The following is an 18,149-nucleotide window of genomic DNA, read 5'->3' as shown; positions in this document are numbered from 1 at the left end:
CAAAACACCAGCTGATTAAAAGTCATTGCAATAAATGGCTCATAAAATTCATATTGGGACTAAGAAAATGTTTAGCATAATTATTAATGCACATGATGCCACTTTGGTTTGACATGCTGTTGAGATCATTTTCAGGCATTACTTTATTGTTGTTTTATTATCGATAAACAGCAATTAAACAATATTAATGTCCCAGCATGTATGCAGGATTTTTAAAGTAAATGTGCACATACACAATAAATATAGTACCGGTTAAAAGTTTGGAAACATTACTATTTTTAATGTTTTTAAAGAAGTCTCTTATGCTCATCAAGTCTGCATTTATTTAAAAAAATATATATTTTAAATATTATAATTTAAAATAATGCTTTTCTATTTGAATATATATTTAAAATATAATGTATTTCTGTGGTGCAAAACTGATTTTTTTATCAGTCATTTCTCCAGTCTTTAGTGTCACATGATCCTTCAGAAATCTATCTATCTATCTATCTATCTATCTATCTATCTATCTATCTATCTATCTATCTATCTATCTATCTATCTATCTATCTATCTATCTATCTATCTATCTATCATCTATCTATATATATATATATATATATATATATATATATATCTACATCTACACAATGTCTCTCTCTCTCTCTTATCCAAACTTTACACATTAGAAAATATTTTTCAATAACATTATATAAATTTTTTCAGTGATGGAGGCTTTGCCACAAATGATCACCCAGCACCTTCGCTGGATAATGCAGAAGGACCTTCTTGGACAGGACGTGTTTCTCATTGGTCCTCCTGGTCCTCTACGGCGCTCGATCGCCATGCAGTACCTGGTAATTTCAAGTATTACCGCTCCCAACCAGAACCACCAATACATGCTGAATTTCTACTGAATACAACACTCTTGTCAATTTCAGAACAACTATGTTCTTTATAGTCTTTACTTTTTTTTTCTTGTTTGTTAGGAATTAACAAAGCGAGAGGTTGAATATGTTGCCCTGTCCAGAGACACTACTGAGACTGATCTCAAACAGCGCAGAGAGATCCGCGCAGGAACTGCCTTTTATATAGACCAGGCAAGTCAATCTCTTTCTCCTTTCACTCATCAGCATTGTTTATTTATATATATAATATAATATAATATAATATACACAAACTCACTAGCCACTTTATTTGATACATCTTGCTAATACCTGGTTTGGATGTCCAGAATTGCCTTAATTCTGTGTGGCATAGATTCAACATGTGTATTTGGTACATGATCGCATCACGCATCACTGCTGTAGATTTGTGGTTTGAACATCCATGTTGTGAATCTCGCGTTCCACCACATCCCAATGATACTCTATTGGATTGAGATCTGGTAAATGTGGAGCCCATTTGAGTTTAGTGAACTCATTGCCATGTTCAAGTAACCAGTTTGAGATGATTTGAGCTTTGTGACATGTGCGCTATCCTGCTGGAAGTACCCATCAGGAGATGATACACTGTGGTCATTAAGAGATGGACATGGTCAGCAACAATACTCAGGTCGGCTGTGGTGTTTAAATGATGCTCAATTGGTATTAAGGGGCCAAGAAAATATCCAACAAACAATTACACAAGCAGCAGCCTGAACTATTTATACAAGGCAGAATAGATCCATGTTTACACCAAATTCTGACTCTAGCATCTGAATGTTTTTTTTCCAATCTTCTATTGTCCAATTTTGGTGAGCCATGTGAATTGTAGCCTCAGTTTTCCTGATCTTTGCTGACAGGAGTGACACTGGTGTGTTTCTTCTGCTGTTGTACCCCTTCTGCTTCAAGGTTCAAAGTGTTGTGTGTTCAGAGATGCTCTTCTGCAGACCACAGTTGTAACAAGTGGTTATTTGAGTCACTGTTGTCTTTCTATCAGAAACTGAACTTAAACTTCAGCAGACGTCTTGACCATGTCTACATGCTTAATGCATTAAGTTGCTGCCATGTGATTGGCTGATTAGATATTTTTGCGTCAACAAGCAGTTGAACAGGTGTACCTAATAAAGTGGTGGGTTAGTGTGTGTATATTATAGTTATATATATAAAAATGTTGCCTTAGCATACATTTAAAGGTGCTCTAAGCGATGCCAAACCCCACCCCCAAATCCTTCTTGTCGGTTATTGGCTGGAACGGTGTGTTATGTTTCGTGGTGCGGGTTAACCCAGTTTGTTTTTGTTGCAGTTTGTGGAGCCTGGGGTGTCTGCAGAGACTGTGAATTTCACTTTTTTTTACAGTGTGTTCAGGGGACAGGCAGCTAGCGGATAGTGAGGAGATGTTTGCTGTATGTGACAAAAAATGTTTTGGCCTAAAAAACACGTGACATCGCTTAGAGCACCTTTAAAACAGGAGTAAGTTGAAGTGCTACAATTACTAAAAGTAAAATAAAAATGAATTAAAGCTGAATAAAAATATGTTTATATAATAATAAATGTATACAAAATTGCTAAAACTTAACTTAAAAATTATATTCTATTGTTTTTTTTTTGTTTTTTTTATCAAAACTGTCTCTGCTCTACTTGAGACATGGGGTGTCATTCAGGTCACAGTCTCATTCTCTTCTCTTCTGAAGTCCAAGCGATCAATTATATCTGTTTATTCAGCTTTATCTAGTTCCCAGGCATCACATTTTTAGCCACAGCTCTTCTGTTTTGCTCATATATCTAATGAAAGGTTCGCTCAGTCAGACCTCAAGTTTCAGTGAGGAAATGCTGACATGTTACCATGGAAACCCTCTCTGTGCCCTTTTAAGTGGTATATAGTCTCAACCTTTGCGATCAGAGTTGTTAGACCCAGTGCACATGATTCTAAAGCATTTTGATAATTAATTGTGCCTTAAGCAGTATGTTTAATAGCTTTGGCTTTGCATTAATGCACAGTCCAGTGTGATAGTGTTGCATCAGATTCCATCACTCCTGCTTGTTTTTGCTTTTTTGGATTGGTTGATGGGCAGTAGGCATGGACGACTTGTTTAAAAGGTGGGCTGTGTGGGGGGGCTGGTGGTTAACTAGAGCATCGCACTGCTCTCTTGGGCCTTGCACTCATTTTCAGACCTATATAAAAAGCTTTGTGTGTAAGGCAAATAAATCCCAGTTGACTTGCCTTTATGTGTGATTTGGAAATGTTTTAGACTGAACGATCAATTATTTATAGAGGGTTTTTTCCATTCAAAAGTCTATCTGATTGAGTGTCTGATTTAATCTATTAGCTACAAGAGTCCATGCTTTATTGAGTATATATGGCTAAAGAACTTTGTCACTGTGTCATTTGCATTACATCGCAACCTCAAATGGATTATTGCAGGAGTTTTACCATAACACGCATGGTAAAATATCAATATTTATTAGACTTTATTTTATTTAACGCATCACTTATAGGCCCCCCAAAAAAATCTTGTAAATTTTTTCCGTTGAAACAGGAAGTTTGGCATAGGCATTATCAAGAAGAAAAAAACTAGCCAGCCAATAGCTTTTATGTTGCATCACACATGATCTGCTTCTTGCTATTGCTAGTAGTGTTGTCAAAAATATCGATATTTCGATAAATATCGATACTGAAATATCTGAACGGTACCAATACTAATTTCCCGAAGTATCGATACACCAATACTAGCCGAGCAGTCACTTTCACTTCCCTCCAAAGGCGCGTTGACAAACACCACACGTGACGCACTCGTCTCATTCGCTCTGGTTAAATAGCAAAAGTGAATGGAAAGATGGCGAGTGCGGCGTCCCCGCGACCGGCTTTGGTTGATTGATAAAGAACACCGCGAGCGGGCATGTCGGAGTCGGAGAATGGCGTGGACAGGACACGCGCTACACACCGCGAGCGGGCATGTCGGAGAATAGCGCGGACACGCGCTTCACACTGCGAGCGGGCTGCGGGCACCCAAAAGATTGTTTGACTATCAATATCCCTCTCATCACTCATTTTGTAAAATTATTTTATAGATGAAAACATTTAAGGAATTGGCTCCAGGGGTACCATTTAGCAAGCATATGCTCAGCATCAGGGGTGTTTGTTTTTTGGACAGACCTGCACCACTGCTAAAAACATCCTAAAACACTGTAACTCTTCTCATTTTAACTTTTCTGAAACATTAACCAAGATGGCCTAGTATTGTTGTTGATATGAGTCTGTGTTTCGTTTTTTCACTGTAATTCTTAAAGTTAACATAATCTGACTGAGGAATCGTAGACAAGTAAATATTGTAACTGTGGTCAGATGTAAATTAACTTGTGTCTGTTTAACTTTATTCAAAAAGTATTATTTAATTCTGCAATTTGCCTTCATTAGCGATTATCATCAATTTGATTACACATATACTAATTAAACTAAACTGAGCTAGACAATGGCATCTCTGAATTCAATAATGAAATGCCTTTAACTGAAAATTGATTGTTTAACCTTATTATTATACATTACTGACACTCTATCCTCCAATTTGATACAGTTAAGTGCTTCGACACAATCTGTATTATTAAAAGCAATATATAAATAAAGCTAACTTGACTAGATGCTGATCCAGTGAGCATTGTTTCCGCGTGTGATGCACACACGTTTGCGTTTAAATCTGTTCATCAAATTAAGTTAATGTATTAACCAGCATTTATGACCGATGACCAATGCATTTGTTACAGTATATTTTAATCTTTGATAACAGTAGGTAATAAAAACACAACGGATCATGTTAGCTCTGGTCCAATGAAAAAATATTAACAGATAGAACTCAGGACATTTTTGTTCATGTAAAATATACCTCATTGTCATGTTCTAGACTTGTAATATTTAGCTTTAAATAAAAAAAAGACCCCCTTAATATTGTGGCAGTTTTTTTCTCTGTGGTATCGAAAATGGTATCGAATATCGATATTTTTCAAGGTATCGTATCGAAGTTAGAAATTCTAGTATCGTGACAACACTAATTGCTAGACAATAAAACAAGATTTCTTAAATAACTCAAAGAGGTAATGCAAACCATATGAAACTGGACAACTGAAGACTGCACATGGAGGAACTTAAACACACAATGGTGATGAACTAAAGGATGAACAGCTGTGATGATTGAGTTGGTGTCCATGGAAACAGATGAGCGGTGGGAAACTAAGACAAAAGAAAACAGGAAACTCACAGTGAACAAACTAAAAGTCCATGAAAATGAAACTAACACAACATATTTGTGACAGACTAAAGGCATATTTTTGGTTTATTTTATTATTTAAAAAAAAGATTTTACAGCATTATTTTAGGATTATTTAGATATAATTGTAGTATTTATTATTGTTTTAAATCAGCATTTATTTTTATATTTTCGGTTCATATTTTAGTATATTCTACTAAAATTGGTTATTGAGGCAATTTAATTTGTTGTCGAGGCAACATTTCTTATTTTTTGTTTTTATTTTAAGTTTAAATTTTTTCTTTTTAAAGCTACAATATGTAATTTTTTTCTCCGCTAGCAGTTGCTTACCTCTTTCAATATCAAAGGCGTAGGTTGATGACGCATTAACGGAATTATGGAACTTGTCATGTTAATCGATCTAATAATGTTTATGGATGAGTGAATACATTGATGTTTTTTAACATGTCTGTAGTATGAAGCAGGGTGCAATTGCTAATGAGAGACAGATATCAGCGCCACACGCGAGTCCCGCGGATATAGGCCTAAAGGAATAAGGACATTTCATTCTACCAAACTAATTGTTACGCGCAAGTGCTGAATTCCTACTCACACATGTGAGTTTATTAGATGAATGAAACTTGTGAGGTAACGCAGCGCTGTTTCACTTGGTCTACACTATCACACTAAACTGCATTTGAGTGTGTTGAAAAGTTATAATGTTATTCTATTTGTTTGTTTGTCTGTATGAGACTAGCAATAAGCTAGATCAACATTAGAATAACATGCTGATCATATTCTAACATTTCATCATGTTGAGCTATATAACATTGATTCGTTTTATGTACATTTGCTCACCTGTCTAATAAAGTTCATGCAAGAGTGGCGTCTCTGTCAAGCCGAAGTTAGTCGTGGACGTGGAGCTCTCGGCATCTCGAAAACGCCACGGTGATATTGATCATTGTTTTAGTTCTCCTTTTGTCCCAAAGTCTGCTTGCCATGGTCCATAATGTTTGACCGAAACAACAACAGTGTGAGCGAGCCGCTAGACAACACGCTAGTTGTCCACGTCTGTCGCCATGGTTACTATGGCAGTACGAGTGGAAACCAGGGATAACGCGGATATTACGTCACTGACAGGCGACAAGTGAACATGGAAAAGCCATTATTTAAAATGGAAATTTCTCTAAATTTTAAATCTTTGGGAATTTTTGGGATATTGTAAGTACACAACTGCAGGAAATATAAGTGCAAGTGATGTTTGGATATTGTATTACACAAATCTTACATATTGTTGCTTTAATTCAGCTGTAATCCAATAAACAAAAACATATTACAATATATATATATATATATATAAACAATATATATATTCAAGAACAGTGACGTTACTACCTCGCCACAGGGAAATGATATGTAGATTTTCAACACTCTGATCGACCAGACCAACTGGACCCAGCTTGAAACCGGCATCGACCAGGACTACGACCACTTTATTGGCCTGCTCAAGTCAAGCCGCGATGCAGCTGCAGTGCCGACCAACAGCCAGGCCAGCCGAATTTCGGACGCCACCAAGGCACTGATGCAGAGGCGGAGACAGATACGCGCTGACGGACCCACACATGTCGAGTACGGCCTGCTGTGCAAGCAGATCCGGCAGTAGCTCAAGAACGACCTAGATCAATATAGACAGAGGCGCCTGCTGGCGACAGCCGAGGACCGCAAGAGCTTGAAAAAGTGCAGGCGGGCGATGCAACAGCAGCGTGGTCAAATACCAGCACTGAAGACGGTAGACGGGCGGACAACCAGGACTCGGTCCGGCATTGAGGCCGAGTGCAGGCGTTTCTACAGTGATCTATTCGCCAGCAAGGTACCCGTCCCCCCACCTAACCTTCAGCTCGACCAGCTGACGTCCATCCTACCAGTGCTGGAAAGCGAGGTTTGACATGCAGTCGAGCAGGCACAGGCAGACCCGGCGCCTGGCTTGGACGGCGTGGAGATCGATCTGCTCAAAGCAGGTGGCCACTCCCTTTGGACGGCCATGGCGACCTGATTCAGCCGCTACATGGCACAATGTCAAATCCCCAAACAGTGGAAGATGGCAAAGACAGTACTGCTGTTCAAGAAGGGCGACCGTGAGCTGCTCAGCAATTACCGGCCGTTCACACTGCTGTCGGCCGTATATAAGATCTTTACCAAGGTGCTGCTCAATCGGTTGGCCAAGCAGCTAGACGAACAGCAGCCCGTCGAGCAGGCCGGATTTAGATCTGGCTTTAGCACCATGGATCATATGCAGGTACTGAACCAGCTGCTCGAGCGGGCCAGGCAGTATAAGATGCCGTTAGTCCTGGCCTTCGTCGACTACGAGAAGGCCTTCGACTCGGTCGAGATCAATGCCGTGCTGCTCGCCCTCCAACAACAAGGCATCGGGGACGAGCATGTGGCCCTGCTGCAGGAGCTGAACAGCAACTGCACCACCACAATCACCCTGTTCGACCGGCCACTTAACATCGAGGTCGGCCGCGGGGTCAAGCAGGGCGACACCATCTCGCCTAAGCTTTTTACCGCCTGCCTCGAGCAAATTTTCAGGCAGCTCAACTGGAACGAGGTCGGCATCAAGATCAACGGCCGCTGGATCAATCACCTGCGCTTTGCCGATGACATCGTGCTAATAGGCTGTTCGGCAGTCGATGTACAGCAGCGGCTCGACCAGCTCAACCAGGCTGGCGCTCGGATCGGCCTCAAAATCAATCTGACCAAAACGAAGTGGATGCGCAACGACCAGGTGGCAGACACCACCCTTCACGTCGGCCAGCACCAGCTCCAGCAAGTCGATAGCTATATCTACTTGGGCCAGGAGCTAACCACCGACCACAGGATTGGTCGAGAACTGGCACGACGACGCCGGGCCGCCTGGGTCAGCTTTGGCTCAATTGCCGAGACGGCCACCAACAGAGCCATTGACCCGGACATCAGGGCCGACCTGTTCAACAGCACCGTCCTGCCGGCCATGCTTTACGGGTCTGAGACCTGGACAACGACGGGGGCCGACCGGCAAAAGCTGGCCGCGACTGAACGCGGAATCGAGCGCCGCATGATCGGGGTTAAACAGATCGACCACGTCCGCAACGAGCAGCTGCGGGCCATGACCAGGGTGGCCGACGCGGTGGACTTGGCCAACAAGGCCAAGAAGCGCTGGGCCGGGCACCTGATGCGGCGGACGGACGAAAGATGGACGCGCGAAGTCACTGTCCGGTTTCCGATCGACATCAAGCGGCCACGCGGACGCCCTGCAACACGATGGCGCGACTCGCTACGACGAGATCTGGGACACAATTGGATGGGGCTCGCCTAGGACCGACAGACCTGGGCAGATCGTTGTGGTCTGCGCTGACCATCTTTGGCTGGCGAAGACAGACCGATTCTGGATTCTGGATATATATATATATATATATATATATATATATATATATATATATATAAACAATATATATATTCAAGAACAGTGACGTTACTACCTCGCCACAGGGAAATATGTAGATTTTCAGTTGCAAAACTGTTACTGTTAAAGTCATGAGACAGCGCTGACAACAATTTTGTTTGTGTATGTTTCCATGATTGCGTCTGTACTATATGTGTGTGAGTTTGTATGGGAAAGAGAGCGGTAGTGTGCTTTCCATAGATAATACAAGGTAAATTTAGTTGGAAAAACATGGTAATAGTTTGTAATATCAGAATCAGAATCAGAAAGAGCTTTATTGCCAAGTGTGCTTGCACACACAAGGAATTTGTTTTGGTGCTGAGGCTTCCAGTGGACTATACAAATACAACAAGAAACATGAAACATAATACTACAAATTATAAGAATAAAGAATAAAAATATAAAAATATGAGAATAAAAAGTATCACAGTTAGGTTTAGTCAGAATAGACATTTACAGATTATGAACATATTTATAGTGTTTTGAATATTATAATAAATAAATCTAAATATAATAATAAATAAATCTAAATATAAGTATAAGTATCACCTGAGTTGTAGGATATTGCACTAAACAGTGGGAGTATTGCACTTAAAGGCATATGCCTTGGGAGGTGTGTTAACTGTTCAGAAGGGAAATGGCCTGTGGGAAGAAACTGTTCCTGTGCCGAGATGTTCTTGTGGCCAGTGATCTGAGTCTCCGTCTTGACGGTAACAGTTCAAACAGGTGGTGTCCAGGGTGAGTGGAGTCTGTGATGATTTTACCTGCTCTCTTCCTCATTCTGGAAGACTACAGGTCCTGGAGGGATGGCAGGGGGGCACCAATGATCCTCTCCACAGTCCGGACTGTCCGTTGTAGTCTCCTGATGTCTGATTTGGTAGCTGAACCAAACCAGACAGTGATGGATGTGCATAAGACAGACTCGATGACGGCTGAGTAGAACTGAATCAGCAGCTCCTGTGGCAAGTTGAACTTCCTCAGCTGGCGAAGGAAGTACAGTCTCTGCTGGGCTTTTTTTACAATAGAGTCAATGTGATTGTCCCACTTCAGATCCTGAGAGATGGTAGTGCCCAGGAACCTGAATGACTCCACTGCTTCCACAGTGCTGTTCATGATGGTGAGTGGGGGGAGTGCTGAGCTGTTCCTCCTGAAGTCCACGATCATCTCCACTGTTTTGAGCGTGTTCAGCTCATGGTTATTGTAACTGCACCAGGCAGCCAGCTGTTCAACCTCCAGTCTGTAAGCAGACTCGTCACCGTTCCGGATGAGACCGATGACAGTGGTGTCGTCGGCAAATTTCAGGAGCTTTACAGAGGGGTCTTTAGAAGTGCAGTCATTCGTGTACAGGGAGAAGAGCAGTGGGGAGAGAACGCACCCTTGAGGGGCGCCAGTGCTGGTGGTGAGAGTCCTGGATGTGTGTTTCCCCAGTCTCACTCGCTGCTGCCGGTCCGTCAGGAAGCTGGAGATCCACTGACAGATCGAGGATGGTATGGAGAGCTGGGTCAGTTTGGCTGTGAGAAGATCAGGCATGATGGTATTGAAGGCTCAACTGAAGTCCACAAAGAGGATCCTTGCATAAGTCCCAGGTCTGTCGAGATGTTGCAGGGTATAATGCAGTCCCATGTTGACTGCATCATCCACAGACCGGTTTGCTCTGTAAGCAAACTGAAAGGGATCCAGCAGGGGTCCAGTGATGTCCTTCAGGTGGACCAACACCAGTCTTTCAAACGACTTCATGACCACAGACGTGAGAGCCACAGGTCTGTAGTCATTAAGTACAGTGATTTTGGGTTTTTTGGGGACCGGAATGATAGTGGAGCGTTTGAAGCAGCAGGGAATTTCACACTGCTCCAATGATCTATTGAAGATCTGTGTGAAGACCGGGGCCAGTTGGTCAGCACAGGCTTTTAAACAAGCAGATGAGATGCCATCTGGGCCTGAGGCTTTCCTAGTCTTCTGTTTTTTGAAGACTCTGCTCACGTCCTCCACACAGACCTTAAGCTCAGGTTGGATGGCAGGATGTGCAGGAGGTGATGGTGAATGTGTGAAGTTCAGGTTAGAGCCGGTGTGTGGTGTGAATGAGGGCTTTTCAAACCTGCAATAAAATGAATTTAAATCGTCAGCCAGGTGTTGATTGTCCACAGATCGGGGGGATGGTGACTTATAGTTGGTGATGTTCCTCAAGCCATTCCAGACTGATAATGGGTCGTTGGATGAAAACTGTTTTTTTCAGAGTAGCTTCTTTTAGCAACTCTGATCTCCTTTGTCAGTCTGTTTCTGGCCTGGTTATACAAGATTTTATCCCCACTTCTGTAAGCATCCTCTTTGGCATGACGAAGGTGTTTGAGTTTCCCAGTAAACCATGGTTTATCATTAGTGAATGATAAGAATGTCCTGGTAGGAATGCATGTATCCTCACAGAAACTTATATATGATGTTACAGTATCGGTGAGCTCATACAGATCGGCGGTAGCAGCTTCAAAAACAGTCCAATCAGTGCAATCAAAGCAGGCCTGTAGATCCTGCTCTGCTTCATTGGTCCATCTTTTAACAGTCCTTAACACAGGTTTAGCTGATTTCAGTTTCTGCCTGTAGGTCGGAATAAGATGAACCAAACAGTGATCAGAGAGCCCTAAAGCTGCTCGTGAAACGGAGTGATACGCATTCCTTATTGTGGTGTAACAGTGGTCTAGTCTCTGTTGGGACATGTAACGTGCTGTCTGTATTTTGGTAGTTCACGGGGAAAGATTTGCTTCGCTAAAATCCCCAATAATTATTAGAAGAGAGTCCGGGTGCCTTTGTTCCGTTTCAGATATTTGTTCAGCCAGCTGTTGTAGTGCCGCGCTCACGCACGCGTCTGGAGGGATGTAAACATTCACGAGAATGAAAGAGGAAAACTCCCGTGGCGAGTAGAAAGGTTAGCAATTAATGAACTGGGTCTCTAAGTTAGGAGAGCATATCTTGTTCAGTGTTGTTATATCTGAACACCAATTTTCGTTAATGTAGAAACACAATCCACCACCTCTCGTTTTCCCCGTTAGCTCCGCGATGCGATCCGCTCGGAACAGCCGGAAGCCCGGCAGATGTATTGCGTTGTCCGGTATGGCTTCACTCAGCCAGGTTTCAGTGAAGCACAGAGCAGCAGAGTTAGAAAAGTCCTTGTTAATCCTTGTGAGGAGAAGTAGTTCGTCCATTTCGTTAGGAAGGGATCGGAGGTTCGCAAGATGAATGCTGGGGAGTGCAGTGCGCAGGCCGCGCTCGCGGAGTTTAACCAGCGCGCCGGCACGCTTCCCGCGTTTGCGTCTGACCGCGCGTTTGAACAACAACGCTGCACCTCCAACGAGAATGTCCAGCAAAACGTCTGAATAATCAAAAACTGTATAGTTTTCTGGTGTGTTGTTCCTAATGTCCAGTAGTTCGTCTTTGGTGAAACTGATAGGAAAATAATGACTAAACACAGGACAAACGAACAAAAACAACACAATAGCTTGAGAGCTCCACACCGAGGCAGCCATCTACGGCGCCATCTTGGTCAAAGATGCGTCGGGCAGGTCAATATTTGTCCTGTTGTCTGTTAGATTTATTTGCTTGGTCAGTGTCATTGTGGGTTTTAGTTCTTTTGCTGTTGTAGGCTATAAGGACCTTTGAACTAACTGAAATCATTTGGCGAAAAGTGATATGGAACTGTAATGCGGTCGAGACCTGCCCTGAACTACTTAAGCTGTGCGTTTCCTGGAAAATAATTGTACACCTTAGAATGTTCATCAACCAATCAGAATTGTCCGAGCCGATAGCTTAATGGGCAGTGCTGTGACATGTAGTGCAATTGCGCTTTTTTGAATCCTGGCTTGTGGTCCTTTCCTGATCCCACCCCCCTCTCTTTCCCACTTTTTTTCCTGTCCTCTCTCCAACTGAATAAAGGCAAAAATGGCAAAGAAATACATCTTACAAAAGAAAACAAATCAGAATCAAACATTCAACATACCAAATGTTCTGCTCTTCATTATTCCACCACCAACCAATTAGGCATCATTGTGTAGGAAGACAAGGAAAAGTTACTTGTGGTCCGAGAACTCTTTCCTGCTTGGCTTTACTGTGTGTCTCTTGTTGGGGTCAAGCAGTTCAAAATGCACTTAGCTCGACAGCTATTTACAATTTGCTGTCTCATTGACAAACGCACTGGTTTGTGGTTTTAACTAGTCCCTCTTGTCTGCGTCAAAGGCATTTCTAGCAATTATGTGATTATGGCATCCAGAATGGATATAGGTCCTGTGCTAAATTTGGACCATCTGGCTACATATTTATAGGCCCTGTTCCCACACAATCAGGCATATATTTACATGTTAACCTAATTATATGGCGACTTGTTTCGTGGTCATCGGAGTAGCCCAGAATTTCCTGCCTTTGACGTCAATAGCGTTTGATTCCTGTACACATGTTTGCATGGTTGCATCTTTATAACAGACAAGATTTGGAGATTCAACCCACAAATGGGGCAAGAGATCTTAAAAAAACTGTATGTTTCTAAAATAGAAGTGAACTGCTCTGTGAAGTGGGTGAAATGACTGATGAACACTTTCTTAAAGTGTGCAGATAGGAATTCCTCCTCGAGACAGAACAGTGGCACAGGAAGTCTTCCTGCTGTTTAAAACTGGGTTCTTATGTAGTATTGAATTTGTTTTTAGTCATTTCCAAATCTGAGAAAAAAAGACCAAGTCTGGAAAAATATTTGTGTTCTGAGACTATTGCCTGTGTTCTGTTTTCTATAAAAATACAATTTAAAATTTCTAAAAAATAAATTTGCGTCACTAAATGAATTTTAAAATTGTGTTGCCAATAATTGTATCCCTTAAAACAAGTTTTTTTTTCTCTGTGGAAAACATTTATCATACCTTTAAATAGCTTGAATGTAACTGTACACCCTTGCTTCATTTAGTGAACACTCACTCATACAGGCTCGTCTACAAGTGGATGTATCAGAATGGTAATGCATTTTATGTATCGCTCTCTACAACGTCGGACACATAACGGTAATTAATATGATTAGCCTTTTACTTGACTACGTTATCAAAGAGCTAATAATGTGTTACTAATGTTACACAAACCATGTTCCCGTTCACCATCTCAGAGTCAGACATCTTGGACTGATGCCTTCTGAAAATCAGCATCCTTAGAAATCTCAGAACGTCAGTGGAGAACGGCATATAGTTCATCATAACATTGTAATATACATACATACATAATTCACCTTATACAGTATATTGCGTGGTCGTTTATGTTGTCGTGATTGGTTACAAGGTGGTTTGTGACGTCAGAAACACGGAACACATTTATTTGTATGAGCTACAGTACCGTACAATATTCCTCCTATTTTTCAAACATTCATATGAGACAGTATTGTGCTCTGGAACAGTAACTTGAAGGTTGTTGTATCAGAGAATTAGTCTGAGCTCATGGCTTTTTTTCATGATAACAGAGGTCTAGGGGCTATGAAACTACCATATAAGTCGATCCACAGACAAATGCACACAGCCTGCATAAAGTAGCTGTGCCTTTTCATGAGCTGTTGTGACTTCCGTATATTTGTGATGTCAGAACTACTCAGTCACCAATGGTGGGTCACTTAGAAAACAACTGGCCAATCAGAAGAGAGGCTCTTGAATTTTAAGTAGACAGGTCAAAATCGACCCGTTCTTGGCAGAGCTCCTGAGAAAGGAGCTGTAAAAATATATTGACATGGTTTTTGGTACTTATACCACAAATATATATTCTTAAGGACCTCAAAACCTAAAATAAAACTTCAGAAAGTTGTACAATATGGGACCTTTAAATTGCATCACTACCTGCAAGGTTCCTCAACATGTCCCTGTCCTTTCTGCCTCTGTCAGTGTGCTGTCCGAGCTGCTACTGAGGGTCGGATTCTGGTGTTGGAGGGGCTGGAGAAGGCAGAGAGGAATGTGTTGCCAGTTCTCAATAACCTGCTTGAGAATCGAGAGATGCAGCTGGAAGATGGACGCTTCCTCATGTCAGCGACGCGCTACGACAAACTCCTGGAGGTGAGGACAACCCTGCTGTACGACAGGCCTTCCTCTGGTCACAGATACAGAGCGACCAGTCAGGGATCTGTCCTGTAACTGATGCTTCATGAAAGAGACGTTGATTACAACAACTTAACATTTACATTGCCATTATTTATGCAGTACATACGCAAACCACAACATTAACGTTTTGTCACACCTGCCAATGGTGGCTCAATTGAGAACATTTACATATATATATATATATATATATATCTGTATATATATTATTACATTTTAATTATTATGTTATTTTAACATAATACAATAATTATATTTTTGAAAATTATATTTTCAAAATATTCAATGTAAATAATGTTTTATTTACCTGTCTCTACTGTTTGCTATGCTTGTGTTGGTCTGATAGGGGCACACTAAAGAAGAGCTGAACGCATGGAAGATTGTTCGTGTGAGTGAGGATTTTCGAGTCATTGCTCTCGGCCTGCCAGTCCCCCGATACAAAGGAAACCCACTGGATCCTCCGCTTCGCTCCCGCTTCCAGGCCAGAGACATCTACTACCTTCCCTTCAAGGTGCTACATGCGTTATGAATTAATCTGCATTTGATAGATGTGTATAATCTTAAGTGTACTAAGGTTTTTTTTGTTTTTTTTTGAAGGACCAGCTAGAGCATCTGTACAGAATTGGACCAAATGTGCCTCCTGAAAGGTACAGCACTTTTCAGACTTTTCATTGGCTATGTTACAAACTGAATGATGAAACAATTTCCCTCCATCTTAGGGTTTCCCAGCTCTTGTCTTTCGCCACTACTCTTTGTTCTCAAGAGTCTGCCAGCTTAAACCTGCCTGATTTCCCTGTGGACAGTCTCCCATCAGCCCTCACTGTTCTGGTGAGTAGCAGATCGAATGAAGTATTATATATAACAGTTAAGGCGGAAGTGTGACATTCCTGGAATTACTGGAATTGTGAAAACAAGGCTAATTTTAAAATGTTTGACATTAGGAACAATTATTATTGTGACGTGATTGCTCTGAAATCTAATTTATATGTATAGCGGTACTATGCACATAAAAGTACTTTATTGACATCTATGGTTCCATGAAAAACCTTTAACATCCATGGAACCTTTCCAAGCCACAAAAGGTTCTTTATGGTGGAAAAAAGGTTATTTTAGATTGTTAAAGTATTCTTCGCTTTAAGAACTTTTTTTCTTTATTTTTCTTAAGAACTGTTCATTGAAAGGTTCCTTTGGGAAGCAAAAATGGTTCCCCCCTTTTGGAACCTTTATTTTTAAGTGTGCAGGGACAAGAACTTTTGTTCTAGATTACATATGAGTCTCATATGAGTATATGAGAAACAGGATTCTGGACCTTTTGATTATGCTAGTGGAAACGGTATACGAGCACCAATCTACTTACTGTCACAAAACGTCACAGTTGACGATAAGGGTTTTAAACATTCCTGTACATTCCAGGTACATCACACTCATTGTGTAGATATTGTTGAAGGTCATTTGTATCTATTGCAGAACCGGTTCCCCATGCTGTCAGCGCAGCAGCTGGTCCAGAGGCTTTACCCATACCAGGCCATGCTGGGGAAGGAAGGCCGCACCGCCGTAGAAGGGTTGCTCAGTGTAAGGTCCTTTCTCACTCTTACACAAAAAAATTTATAATAATGGGATTGTGTGCCCTAGTAGCTTAAAATCTGAACTGTAAACTGGTGTATACACAGCTTGAATACTGTATGTATTCAGTTATCACTAATATCACTTCTCAGAGGTTTGAATTGACTGATGAGGGCACAAAGCCTTCTCCGACTGCAGTGGTGAACGTTGAGATTGTGAGTGGAGATCATGCAGAACAGGCAGCCGTCACGCTCAACATCGCCAACCAGAACACCACCTTTCAGGTCAGGACACAGCGATGGTGGTAAAGTGATGTTTCAGGGAAATATCTCTTGAATTATAGTGTTGCCAAAAGTACTAACTTAAGTACCAAATCTGTACCGAAATTTTAAAAATGTGATGCTTTGACACTGTTAAGTGGAATCGTAAACACCTCTGATTGGCCAGTGTGTTCACGTCCCCATCGGATATGTCTGTGAGTGGCTACAATGATCAACGTACAGGAGCGTATGAGAGAACACGGAGGTGTTTGAAAGCACAAGCAGGCCTGCTTTCAAACGCTCCTGTGTGTATCTGTGTAAGCGCATGGTGAAGAGTGTCATTGATGTATATTTACAACATGTTTTGAAGCACTGATCTTTGTAGCCAATCACAGACATATTTGATTAGCTCTAGAGTACAATGGGCAATCAGAGGTGTTTACGATTCCGCTCATAGGGTCACATTTTTTAAATTTCAGTACTGTAGTCAGTTTATTACTAAAGTACTAAAACTAACTGATGACATCCACAGGGTCCGCCACGTGTCACTGTAGCTTAGAGCTATAAGATGATGCTTTATTTGGAAATGTGAATTAGCTGAACCATTTCTTCCCTCTAAAAGAAATGCTGTGGTTTCTCATCAGGTTCCTTCTGGGACACGGCCGATTCGCCCACCCAGCAGCAGTCCCGCGTTCATCGGCACCCCCACACACGACCGCCTGCTGGCTGAGATGATGCAGTCCCACCTCGTCAAAGACATGTGTCTGATCGGAGCCAAGGTACACAGGCAACTTCCTGTGGCCACCCTCTTAGAGCAAATGCACTATGAACTAGAAAGTTGATGTGTGTTGAACAAGAACAATAGCTCACTATTCACACTGCCTGTTAAGGTAATGCAGGAAGATCATCAGGGTCTTCTGTGTGTGCGTCATGGGTTGTGTTTTTATTTAAGAGGTTCTGAGTAAGATTAGATCAGAGGAACAATGTAAATCATATGCTTGTGTAGTAATATTGCCTTTGTGGTTTGGCTAATGCCGTTTCTTTCTTTTTTTTTCAGGGTTGTGGCAAATCCATGATTGCGAGAGAGTTTGCTGAAATGCTGGGCTACAGCATTGAACCAATTATGCTTTATCAGGTAATGTCAGCGCATGAGAAAATAATAAAAACTAATCAGTCCCAAGAAGAGAAATTGGTAACATTTGCTTAGAGGAATATGTTCGGGGGTCAATACAAGTTTCAAGTTAAGCTCTATGCCACAGATGCTATCAATTACAACAGAAAATGGTTGTGAATCCTAGTTTAATTTATTCTACCGGTAGACGATCTGTTATTTTCTGGGGTATTGTGTCACAAACGCTGTCAGTAGAACTTATCTTGTATTGATCCTAAAATGTTACTTTAAAGGGATAGTTCACCCAAAAATGAAAATTAGCCCATTATTTACTCACCCTCAAGTCATCCTAGGTATATATGACATTTTTCTTTCAGACGAATTCAATCAGAGTTATATTCAAAAATTTCCAGGCTCTTCCAAGCTTTATAATGGCAGTGAATTGCTATTTCTGTTTTGAAGTCCATAAAACTGCATCCATCCATCATAAAAG

At 41.5% G+C, this 18,149-nt stretch overlaps 1 protein-coding gene across 3 annotated transcripts in view; it reads left to right on the top strand.

The window, feature by feature from the left end:
- The window catches only part of vwa8 (von Willebrand factor A domain containing 8), a 142,617-nt gene that overhangs the window by 786 nt on the left and 123,682 nt on the right, over positions 1-18,149 (top strand). For all 3 annotated transcript variants that reach the window (XM_077215719.1, XM_077215720.1, XM_077215721.1), the window contains 10 exons: positions 709-839; positions 972-1,082; positions 14,513-14,680; positions 15,069-15,233; positions 15,320-15,369; positions 15,442-15,550; positions 16,190-16,294; positions 16,438-16,569; positions 17,190-17,324; positions 17,603-17,680. In XM_077215719.1, coding sequence (XP_077071834.1) covers positions 709-839; positions 972-1,082; positions 14,513-14,680; positions 15,069-15,233; positions 15,320-15,369; positions 15,442-15,550; positions 16,190-16,294; positions 16,438-16,569; positions 17,190-17,324; positions 17,603-17,680 — 1,184 coding nt within the window. The remainder of the gene's footprint in view (positions 1-708; positions 840-971; positions 1,083-14,512; positions 14,681-15,068; positions 15,234-15,319; positions 15,370-15,441; positions 15,551-16,189; positions 16,295-16,437; positions 16,570-17,189; positions 17,325-17,602; positions 17,681-18,149) is intronic.

This window comes from Siphateles boraxobius, unplaced genomic scaffold, assembly GCF_051911475.1.
Source record: "Siphateles boraxobius isolate OS27281-9 unplaced genomic scaffold, OSU_SipBor_1 7, whole genome shotgun sequence".
Taxonomy (NCBI): Eukaryota; Metazoa; Chordata; class Actinopteri; order Cypriniformes; family Leuciscidae; genus Siphateles; species Siphateles boraxobius.
This window is presented reverse-complemented; position numbering and strand designations above follow the sequence as displayed.